We start from the raw sequence: 21708 nt of genomic DNA on the forward strand, positions 1-21708 counted from the left end.
ACATATTGGTAAGATATGTAAAAATGTTAGGGAAATCATCTTTGATTCAGAACATATTAAGAGATTTGTTTTGTTTAAATTTTTTTCTCATTAGAAATGAATTCTGAATTTTATCAGATGCTTCTTGGTCAAAATTATCATATATTTGTATTTTTTTATTTTAACCTATTAATGTGATATAATAATAGGTTTTCTAATATTTACCCTTCCTTGTATTCATGAAATAACTCTTATTCAGTCATGGTGAGACAATTTCAATATAGTATAGAGGTTATGAGCACATGTTCTGGAATCTGCCTGCCTGGGTCCTAATTTAGGCTCTGCCATTACTATTTACTGTGACCATGGACAAGTAACAGCCTCTGTAATTCTTAGGGTTTTCTTCTGCAAAATTGGCAAGATAATAATACTTATGTGAGAGTTGTGTGAGAATCATTTGAGATAATTCCTGAAAACAACAATATATGAGATATACTGAATGTGTAATAAATGTCAATTAATATAATTATTTTATCTTAATATAGACTGTTTTTGTCAATATTGTATGCGTGATTCTTGCAATATATTTCCAAATGAGATTGACTTGTCATTTTCTTTTTGGATGCTGTCTTTGTCAATTATCTTTGACACCTTTTTGGTATCAGTGTTTTGTTAGTCTTGCCAAGTGAACTGGAAAGCTTTCTATCTTCTTCCATATTTCAGAAGACTTTAAATAACATTTAAACTTCTATTTAATTAAGGAATGAAAAATTTTCTGGTTTTTTCTGTTAACCATCAGTGTCATCACATTTGCTAGGTATAGTTCTTTGACAACGTTTTCATTTCTTTCATGGCTTTCACCTTTACAAATATTCCATTTAAATTAACTTTAATCATTTGTACTTTCTTAAAATATCATTTTTACCATACATTAATAAATTCAAATTTATTATGGTAGAGTTGTACATAATATTTTCTTAAGGATTTTTAAGTCTCCTTAAAATCTGTTGTTGCCTTCATTCCTATGTTACAAAATTGATACTTGCTATTCTTCACCTTTGTTCAGAACTGGTAGCAATTTCATTATGATTAGTATGGATAAGTTCTAGAAATACATTAATAAAAAGTATCTCAATAGTTTTGCTCTCTGTCAACTTCCATTATCATGAGTTTCTTCCTCCTTGTTCCTTTTTGGTTATTTTTAAATTGTCTTTTACTATTTTCATGCTTAGTTCACTTATTTTCCTTCTTTTTTATCTTAGATCAAAGCATTTTAGGCTAAGGGACTATGAATTTTCCTCTGAGTACAGTTTGATCCCATCTCATATTTTTTAATCTATTATTTTTAATGTTTTGTTCTAATCTGTTGTTTATAGACATTTATAGTTTTAATTTATTCTTTAATCTAAGAATCACTCAAAAAGACTGTTTTTAACTTTTAAAATTAAATTAAAATTGATTTCTAGTTTTATTACACAGAGGTCAGAGAATGTGGACTGTACAATTTTTGTTTTTGTTTTTCTTTCCCTCTAATTGTTTGATCATTTAAGCAAGAAACGTGAAAAAACTGGAAGTTGTTATTACTGTCCTGCCCCTGGGTTCTTCAGAACCATTTTTTTTTAGATTCCATATATATGTGTTAACATACGGTATTTGTTTTTCTCTTTCTGACTTACTTCACTCTGTATGACAGACTCTAGGTCCATCCACCTCACTACAAATAACTCAATTTTGTTTCTTTTTATTGCGGAGTAATACATAGAGAATGGACCTGAGGACATGGGGAGGGGGAAGGGTAATCTGAGACGAAGTGAGAGAGTAGCATTGACATATATACACTACCAAATGTAAAAAAGGTAGGTAGTGGGAAGCAGCCACATAGCACAAGGAGATCAGCTCCATGCTTTGTGACCACCTAGAGGGGTGGGATAGGGAGGGTGGGAGGGAGACACAAGAGGGAGGGAATATGGGGATATATGTATATGTATAGCTGATTCACTTTGTTATATAGCAGAAACTAACACAACATTGTAAAACAATTATACTCCAATAAAGATGTTAAAAAAAAAAACAAAAAAAACTGGAAGTCGAACATAGTAAACTGAGAGGACAACATATTGGGCATGAAAATTCTCTTTTATCTATCTTACTTTAAAATATGTAAAACTAAGCTTAGTACTTGCATAGGGTAGCTGAATAACTCTTACTGTCTTTTATCTCTCTACCGATAATATCAATTTAAGTGTCTTAATGCTCAACTTTCATTACAATTTGTTTCAACTCAATATGCCTACTTTCATAAACTGTTAAGTATTTTAGAGGCTTGGTTTTTTTTTTTCTTTTACTTTTATATGGGAAGCTCATTTTTCACTGTCTAATATGAAAGTATTATTCATGTTATTACTCATTTATGTAATGTAATTAAAGTATTGATTCACTTTTGTTTGCTATAATTTGTATTTACTTTCAATTTTCATTTTTCCTACATACTTAAATTCCACTTTTAAGAATATTTCTGTTTTATTTGTTTCATTATTATTTTTGCAGAACATGGTTGGAGAATGGACCTTACCAGAAGAAATGGTTGATAATTTACCACCCTCCAACAATTGCATATTGGGCCATGTGATTCACAGACTAATTGAAAGTCCTCTTCCTCCTCAAGTTGAATCAACAGTACCTGAGTTACCTTCATTTGCTATAAAAGGATGCGTGTTGGGGAAAACATTTAGTGGAAAAACTACTGCTCTAAAGTCTCTAGAGAAAAGTAAAATTTCTTTTTTGTTTGTGTTTTTTTCCTTTATTGGATTCTATTTACAATGACTGTAGCTGCAAATGGCTATGTCTGTAGAAAACATACATGAGAATCTGCAAATATATCGGGAAATTCTGTCATCAAGAATTTTGTAATAGGGTGATCACATAATTTATTGTCCAAGTCAGACACTTTTAGGAGTAGAGCTTCATAAATTGGGACTGTCCCAGGGAAACTCGGATATATGAGCTTGCTATATAATTATGATGCACAGTATAAAGAGAAATAATGTCTCAAACTTTACTTAAACTTTCATCATAGATTTTACTTTACCAATAGATGAAGTAGGAAAGTAATAACTTGTCACAAATAGAAAAGAAATCATGACTTCCCTGGTGGCGCAGTGGTTAAGAATCTGCCTGCCAATGCAGGGGACACGGGTTCAAGCCCTGGTCCGGGAAGGCCCTACATGCTGTGGAGCAACCAAGCCCATGTGCCACAACTACTGAGCCTGCACTCTAGAGCCTGTGAGCCACAACCACTGAGCCCGCAAGCCACAACTACTGAAGTCCACGCACCTAGAGCCCGTGTTCTGCAACAAGAGAAGCCACTGCAGTGAGAAGCCCGGGAACCGCAAAGAAGCGTAGCCCCTGCTCGCTGCAACTAGAGAAAGCCCGCACACAGCAACGAAGACCCAATGCAGCCAAAAATTAATTAATTAAAAAAAGAAAGACAGGAAATCAACTTAAAATTATAAATGTTTTAATTCTTCACATTGATTGAGTTCTTTCCCTTTAATGAACTTTTGGCTTTTTATCTAGAAGTTCTTTCAGTTAGAAGTGAAATCTTAGTTTTCCATCTATTTAATTAGTTTTTCTTCACTAATACTTACCTTTTACTCTTTTTACTGGAAAAATCAAAATTTTCACTTAGGCCAGTCTGTCTTGTAACAGTCCAAGGCAGAGAACAGTAAGTCATTATTGAGAGGTTAAATAGACCTCTTTAAAAGGCAGCCTAACAAAAGCTCAATGAGATACCACTCCACACCCTCTAGGATGGGTATAATTTTTAAAAATTGGAAAAAAAGTGTTGGTGAGGCTATAGAGAAGTCGGACTCTCATACATTGCTGGTGAGAATGTAAAATGGTGTAGCCACTATGGAAAGTAGTTCGTGATTCCTCATTAAGTTAAATAAAAAATTACCATATGACACCAGCAATTCCACCACTGGTATATACCCAAAAGGACTGAAAAGAGGTGTTCAAAAAAAACCATATGCAGGAAGGTTCATAGCAGCACTATTAATAGTAGACAAAAGATGGAAACCATCCAAATGTTCATCACCTGCTGAATTGATAACAAGATGTGATATATCCATACAATGGAATATTATTCAGCCATAAAAGGAGTGAAGTACTCTATGTGCTATGGATAGACTTTGAAAACATTATACTAAGTGAAAGAGGTCGAACACAAAAGACCACATATTGTATGATTCCATGGGTAAGAAACATCTAGAAGAGGCCAATCCATAGACAGAAAGCAAATTAGTTGTTGGGGGCAAGGGTAGGGAGATAGGGAGTGACTGCTTAATGGATACAGGGTTTCCTTTGGGGTAATGAACATTTTCTGGAAAAAGGTAGTGGTGATGATTGGACAACATTGTAATGACCTAAATATCGCCGAATTGCATCTTCTTGAACAGTTAAAATGGTTCATTTTATGTTATGTGAATTTTACCGCCATAGTAAAAAAACCAGCTTGATCCAAAAAACACTGCTGGGGCACCCTGAAGAGCATACTCTAAGGGTGAAGCCAGCACAGAAGAACAATGATGTCAATTTCCTAAATGAAAAGTTATTAATAAAATTGTCTTTTGCATTTTAGGCTTTCCTATTCAGGTACTTTCTATTGACACTCTCGTCCAAGAAGCGATCCAAGCATTTCACAACAATGAGAAGATCAGCGGAGCCCTTCGGAAAGCAGCCGAAGAAAAGGCTCTACCAGTTAGGCAAGAGAGTAGTAAAGAAAGCCAGGCAAGTGAGATTTTAGTTTTCTTTTCTTCACCTTGTACATTAGAGATTTCCAACTGGATGGCATCTAAGAGATCCTCTAGACCAGAGATTGTCAGACTTTTCCGTAAAGGTCCAGAGGGTAAATATTTTAAGTTTTATGGGCCCAGAAGCAATATCGAGGATATTACATAGGTACTTACATAACGAGAGAAAATTTCAACCCCCCTCTCCACTCCCCACATACATACATACACATCAGTTGGCCTAGGTGGGCCATCCAGGGTGGTGGGCTGGCTTTGTGCCCAGTTACCATCAGCTGGAGACATTCTCCTGAGGAAAGAGCCACCAGCCAGTAAGGCTGGTAAAGGGGTGGAGGGGCCCAATTGTGAGGGCTTGGAGAGGGGTGAGGTATGAGTGTTTTGGACGAGTTCACCACGTCACCAGCTGTCAGAATGGAGTTCCACTCCCGAGAGCCTGACAGTGGCCAACAGCAAGTCCCCACCTCGTAGATGCAGCCCTGATGCCAGTCCTGGGCAGCAGCCAAGGAGGGTGCTGGAAAGGAGCAGACAGAGGGCGAGGGGGGCGCCTGGCTTGGTCCTCACAATGCTATCCTGTGGAGTGATGCCCAAAAACTGTGTAAAAACAGCCAGCCGATTTTGGTCCAGGGACCATAGTTTGCAGACCTCTGATCTAGACTAGTAGATCTCAGCTTTGAGGGGTGGCTGGTAGGGGAAGGTCTCTTACGGTTTATCTGCATTACCGTTTCCATCAGTGTTGCATCTTGCTACATTATTACATAAAGATTCTAGGGCAGGAATTAGGAGAATGTGCCCCCCCCCGCCCCCCGAGAATCATGGTGTGGTCCAACCTGCTCATTTTAAAGGGAGACAGTAGAGACCCTAAGCATGAGTTGATTTGCTTGGGGTCAGAGGCTTGTTGACGGCTAGGCTGTGATTGGAATCCCAGATTCTAAATCCAGTACTCTTTTCTCTGCCTTATCCTGTTTCTGAAATTGAATAAATTAGTGGAGAATCTAATCCAGGTCATTTGCATGAGCTGCAAAATAAATACCATTTAAACGTGATTCTGGAAATAACTGGGAGAGTTTTTCTTCACGGTGGGCTGCCTCTTCTTCTCTGTTGTGGTACTCTGTATTCTAATCAATAGGGTGATAGATAATGTACATGTTTTTCCTTTATTTCCCTTTTGGCTATGACTGACACCTCTAAGATTGTTCTTTCTAAGGTGGTTTTCCATAAACTCTACCTCTTGCTCAGCTCCCATTATACTTTCAAAATGGCAGTTGCTTTATTTTACATAGAAATTGAAAGACAGATTATACCATGGGTTACTATGTGTTTCTATAAGTACAATGATCAAATTTTGTTTGCTTCCGGAACTCACTGAGTTCTTCTTAATATCATTAATGTTTTAGATAAAATAGTCTATGTTTTTAAACCCTACTTACAGACATAAAATTAAGAATGTTATTAAAATATGACAATGTTAAAATCTCTCCATGTGTGTTCGCGTGTGTTTCCTCCCCAAAGGATCTGCAAAATGTATTTTCAGCTGAAGCATTACCAGAAACAGAAGATAAAAGCAGACTTAGTAAGTAAGATATCGAAACAAATAATCCATCATTTTCATGAGAGAGACAGATAGATGAACAGTAAGAGCACACGGATGTGAGCACAAACCAGCTTTCAGGGAAAGAAAGGGGAGACGGGGAGGGATGCATGCCTGTCTACGTGGTCACGTGACAGAGACAGCAAGATAAACCCAGACGTCCCTAACCACTGTCTACAACTGGGGGTAAGAGATGACAATTTCAAAGGAATCTTCTCACACCCCTTCAAGTAGCTGCTCAGTTTTGCTGTGGTTTTGAAAACAGCCAGGCTAAATCATCGTCACTCTTCCTGGCTTTGCAGGCAGACAGTAGTTTATGGTTTCTTCTCACCTATGCAGCTGGGGGGAGTACCCCTGTGCTCTCTGCACGCTGCTGCTTTGTTCACTGTGATGAGGGAGGCTGCGGCTCTGTCTCTTCCACCCACCTGAGCAGTGGTTCCTTAGATAAAGCTAAGTTTATTCCCAGCCTTGGGCAAAGCAAATAGAACCAAGCTTCCCAAACCCAATGAAACGTTACCTCCCTTAGGATCTGGGCTTTAGTCCTTCAGATCCTTGGTAGAACCATTGAAGGAAAACAATTTTAAATCTTAAATATCTTTTCTATTTGTGCTAGTAAGGCTTTGCCATATTCAATTTTTGCCTCATATTCTAGCATAAAATCAGTTCCTTCTGTGCCATCACAATTCTTGCTATCACCTTTGGACAATGTGCACATTTATTATGAGCAGGCAACTCCACCAGAGCAGTCAAATTTCCCACCCTTTAAAAGAATATAACCTGTCCCTTCTTTCAGTTATTTGTTTCTTACAAGATAATTTTAATTGATTTTTTAAACTATCATAAGTATATTTTGTGACATATTCTATTACAGAAGTCCAGTAAATTATAAACAGACTCTGAAAACTTATTTTTTCCGTGGAATTTAACTAAAAAACCCTCTGACTTCTAGAGTTTTCCACTTTCAGAAGTGTTTGTTACCTATAACTTGATAATCCAAGAAAGTAAAAATGTAACAATTAACATCTTAATGACTTCTCTTGAGATCTTGGCTTGTTTTCCGAAAAGAGAACCCAAACTATGTTAAAGTATTTCTAATGATATTGTTCTGAGTGAGCCATACTGGAAGGAAGTAGAAAACACCAAACTACACAGTGGCCAGGACTTAATGTTGCGGAATGAAGGTAAACGCCATGCTGTGCTGATGCTTTTACTCCTTTCCTCTGAGTATCTCAGGCATAGCTGAATCCAATAACCCACATGTCCAAAGCCATAGACGGTCAAATGTTAACATGGTTGTTAGCTGTAAATACCGGAGTATGTTCTTACCACTTTTTCTATTGCTAGGTACCAATACTAGAAAAACACCAAAAGCTGAAGAAGTCGTAGCAAGTGAGAGTTTCTCTGAAGTAAGTACTATAACCTAACTTTGGCTACTAGTGTATTGAAATGTGTTTTGATTCATAGCCTTTTCACAGCATTTTCATCTTCAAATGAAATGAAATAGCAATGTGCTCCTCTTTGGTTTAAGATAAATCTGATGGTGAAATTAGCTAAGCCTGAATTTACTTGACATTTTTTATATTCTTAATATTCTTTGAATCTAAAGCAGTGGAAATTGCTTTCAGTTTTGCCAGGTAAGAAAGTAAACACATGCTTTTAAAAATTTTAGACTTATGCCAAATTTATATTTATGTATTTTTCTTTATCACTTAATTTATGACTTTTATTTCCTTTCACAATTTCTTTACCTTTAAAGATTTTTTTCCAGAATTTATCCTTAGACTTACTGTTGACTCTGCAGAATTTTTTATTAATCCCTGAAAAAATATTTACAACAATCTACAGGCTATTGCTTATGATGCAAACTAATATTTCTATATATAGTATTGCTTTACTGTATATTGGAAACATTTTTGGTCATCAAATAGAACAGTCAGATTAATCAAGTGGGATTTTATTAAATAAAACTAAAGGAAATAAATAAAAGTATATTTGATTACCTTTATTGTTTGTTTCATCAAGGAAACCAGTTCCATAATATTTTAGATTTCAAAACTGCTTAAAGATAGAAAAAGTTTTGGAAGAATATACAGCAACCTGTAAATGTGATGACCTATGGGGAGAGAAATGGGTTTAGAGAAAGTGATAAAGGGGGACTTATAATTTTTACTCTGTGTATTTTAAATGTAAATTAGCAGAAAGACTAAGTATATTTTTATATTTACATTTATTGAGTTACAAATCCCCCAAATTCCATATTCAATTCAGTTCAAAGGGCATACTTTGTTCCACACATTGTTGTAAAGGGGGAGTGGGTATGTCAGTGAACAAAAAAGACAGGGTTCCTGGACTTTATGGAGTTTACAATCTAAAGGATGGAAAGAGATAATAAACCATAAACACACAAATAAATGAATTATAGGAACCATTAGATGGTGATGATGCCATCAAAAAAGAAAAAGGAGGGTAAGGAGATCACCCTGAGAGAGTGAGATTTAAGCAGATTGAAAGAATCACCCACTGGATCTGGGGAACCATTTCAGGCTGCCAGAATAGCTGGATGACAGTCTTGAAGCAGAAGGGTGGTTGGCCAGCAAGGTGGGGAAAGGGAAGGGATGAGGTTAGAGAGATGAGTGGAAAGGGAGAAGAATCAGGGCAGCCAGAGCCTTATATGCAGTGATGAGGACATTGGGAGTAAAGGAGGAGCCTTTGCAGGGTTTTCAGTAGAGACAGAGTATCATTTGACTTATAAAATGCTCACTCTGGTGACTGACTCTATTTTAGAATAGGCACTAGGGATGTTCCTGTGGATATGGAGTAGCTTAATTAGACTAGCCCTCTACAGATAACAAGATAAAGTCTGGACAAAATACAAAAGCTAATTATCTGAGGGCCTGAAGCAGGCAGCAAAAAAGCAAACAGCAAAAACCAGGCAGAAGATATATGTGATTTGAAAATTGACAGAAGAAAACTTCCGTGGGCAAAAGCCAGGCTTATGCAAGTCACCCCAGAGGACATGCCGCATCTGCATGCCATGAGTGGTTAGAACCCGAGCAGAAAGCCCTAATCTCTTTGATTTAAGATACTAGAGAATGACGTTTGGGGATGCCAGAGCAGCTGATAATTAAAGAGGAAGATCTTGGAAAGGACGGAGCCAGAGGAGGAGCCCCGAAATCTGCATATACATTTTCCTTAAACGCTTGGCTGATTCCAAAATTGTGCTAAACAATCAGTGTCTTCACCAGAGAACACGACCGTTTAATTTTTTTTCCCTCCAAATATTTGGAATCTGACTTTTAAATCAGCTGTCCCCTACCATTGTTTATTTTCACAGCTCACTATGCGTGCTCAGCTTGGTGCAAAATCAGAAGAGTTGCTGAAGAAAGGAAAGAGCATATCTGATATGTTGCTAGCCAGCATCATGGTAAATGCTATTAAGTATGTATCACACTTTTCTCTTTTATATCTATTTAATATGTTCTTTATCAAATAGAGTTGTATAAAGAATAATACAGAAATATTTTTATGTTCAGCATCTAATGAATTTACCTAAGGAAACACAGCAAGATAAAGATAAATTTTGTGATTTACATGTCTATATTTCACTCCCCCCCACCCTTTACCAACCTTGACTTCATACACCCAGATGTGAATTCAGGTTAAGTTCTATCCCGTGTGGGGAATTCAGGGAGACATTAGATACTTGGAAAAGCCAAGGGACAGATTTTGGAGAAGAGAGACCCTAACTATGTGGTCACGGGCCAGTGTGCTTCCTCATTTTGTGTTTCCGGAGGAGGGAGTGACCCCTGCGACCCAAAGGTTGGGCAGTGCAGGGTAGGAAGGCCATGAGAAAGTAGAGGTTGCACAGGCAAGGACTCACATATATGCATAGCACAGAGATGATGTGCAATAAGGGTAAAGAAAAAATTTAAGCAGGCTATAATATTGTAATTCCTCCTTTCTAAGGATAGAGGATTCTCCTCAGCCCTCCTTTACAATACAGAAAAGAGAGAAATTAAAAGATTCCATAGGGGCTCGGTTGATCCGTGTAATAAAGAAATGAGGCTGAACAGGCTGGAAAAAGGAATCAACAAGGCTCCTGTTGCAGGGTGTTGCAGAGCTTCGAGTGAGTGAGGGGTTTGGGGTAGCTGTGCTGCCTGGGAAACGTTAAGACTGAGAGATGTGAGAACAGGAAGTTTTGGAGAAGTTTTGCCAGGCACCTGGAATGGACTCCCCCTTTAGAGTTTTCTTAAGAGACCTCATTAAAGATTTAAGTTGCCTCTCAGTTGTGATGTATCTTGGACTGATTACTCTTTGAATGCAACACTGAAGAAACTGGGCCACAGTGATGCTATTCTCAAAGCTGGAAGGGATCTCATTCTAATAGTTGCAACATTTTTCGGTACTGGAATAAACCATGGGAGTCCTTGTTCAAAGAAAATTGTATATGAAAAGCATCAGCTATAAAGCTGATCTTAGCTGTGGTTTCACTGAAGTTGGAGTGTCTACACCCCAACACCCAGAACTCCACTACCCTCCCACCACCGCCACCACTACCGTCATCCCCTCTGCCCCTGAGGCACCGTTAGAGAACTGTCATCAGTTTGACATCCTTTCATTTAGTCCAAATGCGTCCTTTTTCAGTGAGGAAAGGAAGGCACGTGGCAGCTCAGTTAGGCAATCCAGTCACGTATCTGCTTAGTGGCGTAGCCAGAGCCAAAGCCCAGGTCTCCTCACTCCCTGTTGTCTGGTGTCCTCACACTACAGCGTGACAAGTGTGGCCCTGACCTTCTCCTCCCTCTGAAGTAGCTCCTGAGACTGGAGGTGGGAGAAGAGGTCCCTCAGACCTGGTAAAGTGCTCAAGAAATTTCTCTCCTCTAGCTGAGGCCAATGAATCAACAAACTCATTCTGTGCAGAATGCTTACCACACTCTGGACAAATTATAAAAGCAAAATGTAGGCTTTCCTTACTCTTCATAGCCTAGTAGGGGTAATAGAAGCAGTGACCTGAAGGCAGCTTGATACTGCGGAAAGATCACTGGATTTGGGGTCACTTGCAATTTTATGACTTTGAACAAGTAATAAAACCTCTCTGAACTTTGGTTTTCCCCCTTCTTCCTTGCCACACTGATAGAAGGATCACGTACAGGCACCAAAGCAGACTTCCAAGCCTTTAGAAAGGGATTCTAATTGTTTAAATGAGTTCTAACAGAGAAAGAAATGAAATCATAACTTTTTATCCAAAAATCAAAATCTTAATCTTACATAATTGAAGGGTTTTGGAAGAGCAAAGTTGAAGTTTTTTTCCAATTTAAAGAACTAAAATAATTCTTGGAGCACCTATTCTCTATAGAGGATGCTGCACTGAGTACAAAAACCAAAGAAATGACCTGTGGCCTTTAGCAACTTATAATCTAACTGAGATAAAGAAGACTCACTTGAATTTTTCTGTCAAGAAATATAAGCATTACAAATCGTGTGGTGAAGTGAATGAGGGTCCAGAGGAGTTCAGATCAGGCTGTTATGACTCCATGCTGGATCGGGTGGGGTAGGAAGAAATTTCCAGGATGGCGATGTGAGTATCCACCATATGCTACACTCTGTGATGGGTTCTTTTTTTTTTTTTTTTTTAATATTTCAGCTTACTTTTTTTTTTTTTTTTAACTTTGGGTTTATTTATTTTATTTATTTATTTATTTATTTATGGCTGTGTTGGGTCTTCGTTTCTGTGCGAGGGCTTTCTCTAGTTGTGGCAAGCGGGGGCCACTCTTCATCGCGGTGCGCGGGCCTCTCACTATCGTGGCCTCTCTTGTTGCGGAGCACAGGCTCCAGATGCGCAGGCTCAGTAATTGTGGCTCACGGGCCTAGTTGCTCCGCGGCATGTGGGATCCTCCCAGACCAGGGCTCGAACCCGTGTCCCCCGCATTGGCAGGCAGACTCTCAACCACTGCGCCACCAGGGAAGTCCCTGTGCTGGGTTCTTAAAATGTGTCATTTCAGTTCATCCTCACCAGCATCTTGTGCGGTGTGTTATGTTATCCCGCTGTATAGATGAGGAAATTGAGGTTTTAAAGAGGAACAACCTATGAACACAGCTAGGAAGTACAGTTTATACTCACGTAACAGTGAGGAGATTGGTGTGTTCAAAGTGAATGGTTCAAAATTGTGAGAGAAGAAGTTATAGGGAAGTAAGTTGTGGCCAGTTCATTTTAAATACCATGTTATGGCTTCTAGAATAGATTTGGAGGGCAGCAGGGACCCACAGAAGGATTTTGAGCAAGGGAGCGATTGTGGTACATTAGGAAACCTAATTTTGGCTGTAAAGAAATAAAATTCATGCAGAAGGAGGTTACTGTGAAATTGAAAGAAAGATAAAGGCAAGATTCACTGTGTTATTATTTCTGAAGGACTTGTGTCTATCAAAATGTTAATGATTTGTCCTTTCCTAATTTAGTCAGACACCTATACATAAAGGCTGGGTCCTGGATGGCTTTCCAATGACCTTAAACCAAGCGAAGCTTCTGGAGGAAGCCCTCACAGGCTGCAACAGAAACCTCATAGAACTGGAGGGAAAGAAATCACAAATATCCACATTGGCTGTTGACCCTACAACTTCCAGAGAAGTGCCTCTTCCCCCTTCTGCATTTGATTTTGTCATGTTATTAGATATTTCAGATAATTCCTCACTGAATCGCATGAATGACATCATGGGTAAGCTGGACACCTTTTTTAAAATATTCTTTTCTATAATTCAGAGCTCTTTATTTTTCTTTGCCTGAAATGGTGAATATTCCCATTCAGGGCCTTCAGGAGGAGGCCCTTTACAATTATAAGTGGTTAATAAAGAATCCATTTCAGGCTTCCAAAGAATTACCTAGTACAGCACAGTTGCCTCCTGGGGCTCTGTCAGTGTTCAGCACTGTAGCCCAAGCCTGGAGCTCGTGGAAAATTCCATGCCAACTACAAGCATCGCATTCAACCCTTCCATCAACTTGGCAGCTCCCCTGGCCCAGAGGCGCCCTCCTTTTCGAGGCTTGCATACGTGGAGGAGCTCCTTGTAGCTATCTAGTACATCTTGGTGTGCCACCCAAATGAAGTTCATGAACCCCACTGGTGCTGCAAGCAAGCATCTGGTAACAGCCTTCCCTTGGATTGCGTGTTTACTGAGGAGCAGGTATCAGTTGGCTGCAGTCCTTCCACACTGGGGTCAAATAGTCTTGCCAAGATTCATGGTTTATTTAACTACTTTTCATTGTTGAAATGAAAACATTACTTTATTCCACCAATTCAGTGGTTATGGGTAAAAGCACATATTCTTGAACCCTGGCTTTCCAGGTTATTAGGCATTTGACCTTGGGAAAGGTACTTCATTCTTCTAAACCTCCATTTCACATCCTATATAATAGAACGCTTCACTGTATTGTTTTGGATATTAAAGGAAAACTGTTTCTTTACTCACAACACTTCTGACACCAAAGGTGTGTGGGTTTTCCATAGCACCCTGTTCTCCAATTCTTGAAAAACACCAACTGGGGGTCCTATAATTTAGGCTAATTTCTGGCAGTAACTCCCCAGGGTTATCACAGGTTTTCACAGGTTAAGGGCTCAGTCCCTCAAGACTTCTCCCCACTTCAGATGCCAGTCTCAAGTAGTGGATCCCCAGGTTACCCACACTCCTGTCTGACTTGACTACAAATTGGGGGTTTCCATGACCCCTCCTCAGGTCTGATAATTTTCTATAATGACTTACAGAACTCAAGGAAACACTTTACTTACTATTACTGTTTTATTATAAAGAATGCCATAAAGGATACAAATGAGCAGCCAGATGAAGAGGTACATAGTGCAAGGTCTGGAAGAGTCCCAGGCTCAGGAGCTTCTATGCTCATGGAGTTTCGGGGGGGGGGGGTGCCACACTCCTGGCACGTGGGTGCATTCACCAACCCACACGCTCTCTGAATCCCTTCTCTAGAGTTGTTATGGGGGTTCCATTATGTAGGCATGACTGACTAAATCATTGAGCGTTGGTGATCAGTCTCTAGTCCCTTCCCCTCCTTAGAGATCAGGCGGTAGGACTGAAAGTTCTAGCCCTCGAGTCACTTGGTTTCTCAGGCAACAGGGTCCTACCATCCAAGAGTCACCTCTTGGGCATAAACTCAGATAAAGTTGAAAGGGGCATATTATGAATAAAGAAAAATGCTCCTTTTACCTCTATCACTCAGGAAATTACAAGGGTTTTCAGAGCTCTGTGTCAGGAGCCAAAGTCCAAATATATATTTCTTATTATATCACAATATCACAGGTATTAAATGAGATAAATGTTAAACATTTAGGATAGAATCTGGTACGTGATACTAGGCACATAGTATCCGCTAGGAAAAATAGTGGAAGACTTTGAAATGAACAAAAGATTATTGGATATCCTTTCAATAGAAGGTTGAGTATTGTCTTTTGGACCCCGAGGAGTGTCTGGTTTCAGAGGGGTCTATGCCTTTCATTGGCTTTGACTCGGCTCTTCTGTAACTATAAATTGTAGGAAACTAATAGTAAGTCAAATGATTCTGGTTCATGGACATGCAAATGAATTTGATTTAATTAAGATAAAATTAATTTCTATACTTTGAAAAGATGATTCCAAATATTACATTGCTGTATATATAGTAACCAGTCTTTCATCTATTACCATCTATTTCAGCATTCCTGACTACCTGTAAATAGGTCTGTTATTCAGATTGTCATTTGTACCAATTGTAACATCACATCTTACTGGTTCCCTCATTACTTGAAAAATTAGATGATGTCATTTTACATTTGTTTGAGTGTCTTGATTTTACCTTTTTAAAAAACTGCCCTTTAACAAATGGTAACATCATTCTTTCATTATTGCTGTTACTACTAACACAATGACATTCGGAGCTAGGAGAGACTTAGGGGATCATCTATTCCAGTGCCTTTATTTATAGGTGGACATTTAAAGCATGAGCACTTGACTTGTCCAAGGTCACACTCTTCCTTATTTTGAGTTTGTATAATTTTGAGATCTTCCTTTCATTGTTTACTTAAATAAAATGACAAAGCCATTAGATATGACCTCAGCTGTTTAGCCCAGTAGTTTAAACTGGATGCTGTCCATCAGATCTCAAAAGGGAGAATTTACGTCTCTCCGTACAAGGGAGCTATGCTGACAGTAGTGATGATTCTGCTTGTTCAGCCAAATTCTCATCCCTGTTCAGGATCATCTGACGGTTGGCAAAGAATACTGCCAATCCATGGCCATCTACTGAGAGAATAAGGCCCTGAACTCAAATCAGTCTGACCTGCTTTCAAGATATGACGAGTTATTAAGTACACACAAAGACCTGTGGGTGAGATGGTCCCTGAAAGCTGATTATAATCCTACAAGGGCCTTAGAAGTTTTGCCTACCCTCTTGAGGATCCCTAGGAAGCATTTGTTGTGTGTTTCAAAAAAATAGAAGGAAACCAATTGGCACAAATTTTTCAAGAAATCTACTCAATCCAGTTTGAGTTCTTTCAATTCCCTATCAAAATTACATGACAAATGGTTCTGGAAAATTTATCAAAGCTGATGTTAGCATCTAACTAGTTTAATTTCTTAATTCTAGACCACTTACTTATAACTAGGCTCAGAAATGCCCTTTATTCACTACGACAGGGAGAATTTTTTTTTGTCAAGTTTTTTGTACATATACACATAAATAATCTTACTTATCTACCCTCAGAACTTAGTGTTAAAGCACAATTATTTTTTTATTTTTATATGTATTTCTAATCATATATATTCTAGGTCTGAAGTGAACTGAGCCAACTACTAGATTAGGTTCTTCTAAATCACAAAAACTAGTATGAAATCATTGAGTTTATAGTTCTTACTTGTTTTGGTCAGAACTGAGTAGGCTAAATATGTCCACAACTTTGAAAATCTATCTGCAGCTTTTATGTTCAAGTATTTTAAGTTAGGATAAAGTGTGATTCTTACATATCTTAAGATTTTTATTTTTTAGAATATAAGATTGGAATGGCCATTGAAAGATCACTTTGCCAATTTGCTCTCCTCATCTTAAGCAAGACCCCACCTGAACTCTTTTGGACAGATGAAATTCTATCCTTCAAAAATATCCTGTTCATTCACATATTCATTTATTATTTATTGCATGCTTGCTAAATGCCAGACACTGTGATTGGCACTGGTGATAACGTAATAAAGAAGAAATGGATCCTGCCTTCAAAGAATTTAGTGGAAATTGTAGCTAAGGAACCAATGAGTTATAGTATTGAGTTGTACTTCCAATACGGCAGCCAATAGCCACAGGTGGTTATTTAAATGATTTAAAATTAATAAATTAAAAATTCAGTTCCTCAGTCACACTGACCACATTTCATATACATATGTGACTAGTGGCTACCATACTGGACAGCACTGATGCAGAACATTTTCATCATCTCAGACAGGTCTGTCTTATCAGATAACACTGTTATAGAGTGATGGGAGCTAAAAGGGTGCCACTAGTAAATATTTATCTAACATTTATAACATGCCAGGAACTGATAGTACAGAAATGAAGGGCAAGTCCCTGTCCTCAAGTCGTTGACAAAGTAGTGGGAGAAGAAACAAAAGTAAGCTGATTATTATAATATAGTCACTTATATGCTATACTAGGTGAGCCCAGCATGGGAAGAGGTTTACCAGACCAAGACAGGGAGGAAGGGCGAGGGAATCGGCAAGCAGGGTCCATCTAGAGAACAGCAAGATTATCATTAGGACGGAGAGGCAGCAGGGTGTGGAAGAGTGACAGAAATGAGCCTGGAGGGTAGGCAGGGGCCAGCTGAACAGTCTTGCCCCAAGTTGAAGTGTTTGAACTTTATCCTGAAGCCATGTGAGGTCACTGAATTCTATTAAAGCTGAGATTTAATGCAATTCAATATGCTTTTCGTAATGGTCATTCTAGCTGCAGCGTGGAGGATGCATTGGAAGGGGAGTGAGATTGGAAGCAATGAAATGAGTTATAAAACTATCACCATCTGAAAAGCAACAAAGGCATTAAGACAGCTAGAGAGGCAAGGTAAAAAGAGTCAGCTTCAGGTGCTATTTAGGGGGAAACTATAGAACTTACTGATCAGTTGGGATGGGGGCATTCATTTTGTTGTGAATTTAGTGCAGGGAGAACAGGGTGACTTCAAGTTTCTGACTGGCACAACTTTTTGAATGATAATACCATTCACTTAGACAATATGGAAAGAAACACAAGAGTTTCTTTAGGGACATGTTGAACTTGAAGTACCTGGTACCTATGGGACTTTTAAGCTAAGATGTTCAGAGGGTAGTTCTATAGATGGGTCTCGATGTCAGGAGGTAAGTGTGTACTAAAGTTAAGGGCTTGAAGGTAAGACAAATCATCTAGGAAGAAAAGTGTATTTTAAGAAATACCCAGGATGACAGCCAAGAAAACTTGAGAATAATGGGGAGAGCAAAGGAAGAAGTGTTTAGAAGCAGCAGCTAGAGAGAAAGGAAGAAATCCAGGGAGAGTAATGTCATATAAGCCAAAGGAGGACAGATTTTCAAAATAAAGGTGTTATTCTCTCCTCCTCCCAGACCAGTGGGCTGGGGTCCTGAGGCCTGGGCTGGGGTGTGGGATCCCAGTCACCAGCGTTGGCTGCAGCATGGCCCTGCAATGCTTGGGGTCCGTGGGGAAGCCTGAAGAATGTCATCACAGGGAAGCAGCCTTCATGCAGCCAAAGCGAAGTGGGCTCAAAGACTGAACATCAGTCCTGCCAGGGCTGGGCAGAGAGGAGTGGCCCAGACTCAAAGCCAACTGGCAGGAGACCAGGAGACCTAAGGAGAAGGTTCAGCCAGTGTGGGAGCATAAGATTTTGTCAGAAGGGAAGAATAGATGGCTGCCTGGGTTTTTAGCCAGTGCCTTGGGCCATTGGTCAGCCTGAGAGGGAACAGCAGTGTTCATAACATGGGGAGAGGTACTGAGAGGCTTTGAGTGCAGGCTCTGGATGGATAACTTTAGTCACTTATAGTGACTGAAAAGAAATATGAGGGGGCTTCTAGGGCTGATAATGTTTGTTTCTTGATCTGGGTGCTGTTTTCAGTTTGGGAAGTCATTTAACTGTATAATCATGTATGCATTCTTTTTGGCAGGTATAGTTCAATAAATAGTTTAAAAATTAAAAAGAAGTTCAGAGCTTGGAATTAGATTGACTGGAATCAAATGCTTTCTCTGTCATTTGTGAACTATGCCATTTGGGACAATTTTAGAATCACAATCCTACTTCACAAGTTTTGTTGTGAATATAAAATAATGTAATACAGTCTTCCCTCAGCATTCATAGGGGATTAATTCCAGAACCCCCTCGGATATCAAAATCCAAGGATGCTCAAGTCCCTTATATAAAATGGTGTGATATTTGCATTGAACCTATGCATATCCTCCTGTATACTTTAAGTCATCTCTAGATTACTTATAATACCTAATTTCCTCTTTTTCTATCATGAATGTAAAGGGAGAACAATTGATTGCTATATCCTGTGAAGGTCCTTCATTTTCTTGAACACTATTAATTTGCTCTTCAATGTTCTCTTGCACTGAGTAATCTAATTCCTTTTAATCTAGTTCAAGGCTTTTTTTCCTCTTTATGATTTTCCATTTATTCTGAATTCATGAGTATTCTGGACTTTGTATCTTAATCCTGAATAGGACTCAATCAGAGAAGTTGAGATCGTTTTTGGTTTTGGTCTCTTGTCGTATATTCCTTTATGTCTCTTCTAGAAAAATCATAAAGTCTAGAAAGAAAGATAAATCACTTTATTGTACTGTAATATAATATCCACAAATAAGTTGCATACTTGACTTTATGGCCACCCTGCTATTTCATTCTTAGCTTTTACAGCATGGTGTTGATTTTCTAATTGTTTCCTAATTTGTTATTCATGACAAACCATCATTTTTTATTCTCATCTCTCCATGGTCAGTCCCAAGATGCTGTACCTTAAAACTACAGCTCCTCTTTAATGTTGTATTTTACCTCCTTTTCCCCAATTTCCAAGGGAAATTTGAATTCTGATCCTAAAGCTATACTTTTTCAACATTTTGTTAAACATTTTAATTAATATTGGACCAAAGGCAGGACCATGTCTATTTGACTTTCTTGTATCCGTACATTTTAGCAGTGCTACTGCAACTTTGACTGCTTTAGCAAATTGTCTAATTAAGTAATTTCCATAACATAGCTGAAGCATTTTCAAGTGAAACTCCTCATGAAGACATCAATCAACGTGTAGCTGCTAAAAACCAAGATGTGGATGAGGACCAGAATTTAAGAGATCAAATACAGCATAGGTTAGTTTAAAACTCAATGTCTTGCTTCTTGTTGCTTACCCTTTGAACAGACTGACAACTAGTCACTTTGGAATCATCAGATCTAGAAAAAAAATGTATTTCTTAGCATTCAGTCTTTTACAGGTAAAATAAAACTAAGTAGCTTTGATGTTGAGTGAAATATTTATGTGTTAGCTTTTATATTCAGAGCACAAGTCATCATAGTCTGGGAATAAAAGAATTAAATCAGGCAACATTTCTCTTTATGGCTACATGAACTTACAAGTTCATTATATAGAATCCTAATTCAGCCCTCATTCAGCAAATGCCAATGAAGATCATGGAATGTCAAAGAGCTAGGCATCAGACTATAGAGTGTAATTCTAAAACTACTTCTGTGTTACTAAAATGAAGTTATGCTTTAAAAACCTTCTTTTGATCATATGCAATTTGCTCATTGGAAAAAAAATTAGACAAAATTAGACAATTTTTTGAAACCTTGAGAACTCTAGAAATATGAAATGAACCAGGGAAGAGGAATTTGAGCTACATTAAGCCTGTCTACTCTTGGAAGAAAAGACTGTTTCAAAAATCATTCCAAGAGTATATTTGAGTAAAGCAAATAAGTCAGAACCATCTATACTTACTCAAAGGTCTCTTTAACTTCTCTAAGAAAAAAGTAGATGACCTATGTGGCCCAGGCTGCAGCTACTATCAAAAGGGTGTTCAGAGTTTAGTCTGCTATGAGTATAGGTGATGTTTCCTTAGATCTTCACTTAGAGACATGAACCCACACTAAAGGTTTCCTGAAATGATAGAATTGCCAAATCTTCTTTTACTCATTCATATACCTCAAAATATATGGCTAGACGGCATTAAATGATTTCTTCTTTAAAGTGGATAGTATTTCATTGCCTGTAGATTTCTTAAAGTCGCTTTTTCAGATTTATTTTGGCAGCTTATTTTTTCATTACGTACATCAGATAAATCATGCTTAATGTTACTCTAATATTTCAGTCAATATGTTATATTCATATAACATTTGGGTTTTGCAGACTTGTAGGCTTCTTGGACAACTGGCCTTTATTGGAGCAATGGTTTACAGAGCCAGAAAACATTTTGATAAAAATTAATGCTGACATAGATAAACAGTCTTTGTGCCAAAAAGTAAAGGAAATGTTTATGACTGAAATAATGAAAAAAGAGAATAAAGGTAATTACAGTTCTTTATAATTTTGAGCTTACGTAACAAAAATGTGTGGTTTTAATGAATTTAGGAGGAAGTGGAAATGCGATTGCAAATTTCTCTCTTCTCTTTGGATCATACCATCTATAAGTATCTTCTACCTCTGATTTTAGCTTTCCACTGCAAATGTTTCTAAATAAAAGATTTTTCTCTCTTCACTTTAATTTAATTTAATCAAAAGAGGTCAACTTGCTGAAAGGTTGCTTTCAGGTGAAAAAAATAGCAGAGTTAAAATTAAAGATGTTATAGAGAAGAGTAAAGATTTCAATCTGTTGACCTCAGCATTATAAGGAAGCAATGAGTGAATTATCCTTTTAGGATGAAAACACTAGGCAGATTATTCCCCCCCAAATCTTCTTGTGTTGGTATGAATTTACTGACTATTAACTACTTATTTATAAGCCTGCTTCTGGGTGCATCTCACCTACATTAAACCATCCCGACCTCCTTCCTCCTTCATTCAACCAATAGTAATTGCCCATTAACTTTTCATGGTATTATTGGAATTTGTTATTAAAAGGAATTTTAGGCTCATATACTGTCAATGCCAGACTTCAATGGAGATTTTACCTTTGAGAAATGAATTCAGAAATAAATCTTTCCCTTTTGTTTATCAATCACCCCTGACTATATTGACAACTGCAATTTCTTGGTATAATAAAAAATGGCCAAAATTAATAATATCACAAGGATTCTAAAACTGCCTTGGTAGCATACTGTCTCCCATCCCTAGATTTATGAC

General features: G+C 38.1%; 1 protein-coding gene across 1 annotated transcript in view; it reads left to right on the forward strand.

The window, feature by feature from the left end:
* Nucleotides 1-21708, forward strand: part of SPEF2 (sperm flagellar 2) — a 175147-nt gene that overhangs the window by 59989 nt on the left and 93450 nt on the right. Inside the window, 8 exon segments of the mRNA XM_057540876.1 lie at nucleotides 2527-2746; nucleotides 4622-4770; nucleotides 6300-6360; nucleotides 7723-7784; nucleotides 9713-9816; nucleotides 12832-13088; nucleotides 19633-19741; nucleotides 20776-20933. Of these exon segments, the coding sequence (XP_057396859.1) occupies nucleotides 2527-2746; nucleotides 4622-4770; nucleotides 6300-6360; nucleotides 7723-7784; nucleotides 9713-9816; nucleotides 12832-13088; nucleotides 19633-19741; nucleotides 20776-20933 (1120 nt within the window).

This window comes from Balaenoptera acutorostrata, chromosome 2, assembly GCF_949987535.1.
Source record: "Balaenoptera acutorostrata chromosome 2, mBalAcu1.1, whole genome shotgun sequence".
In the NCBI taxonomy this organism is placed as follows: domain Eukaryota; kingdom Metazoa; phylum Chordata; class Mammalia; order Artiodactyla; family Balaenopteridae; genus Balaenoptera; species Balaenoptera acutorostrata.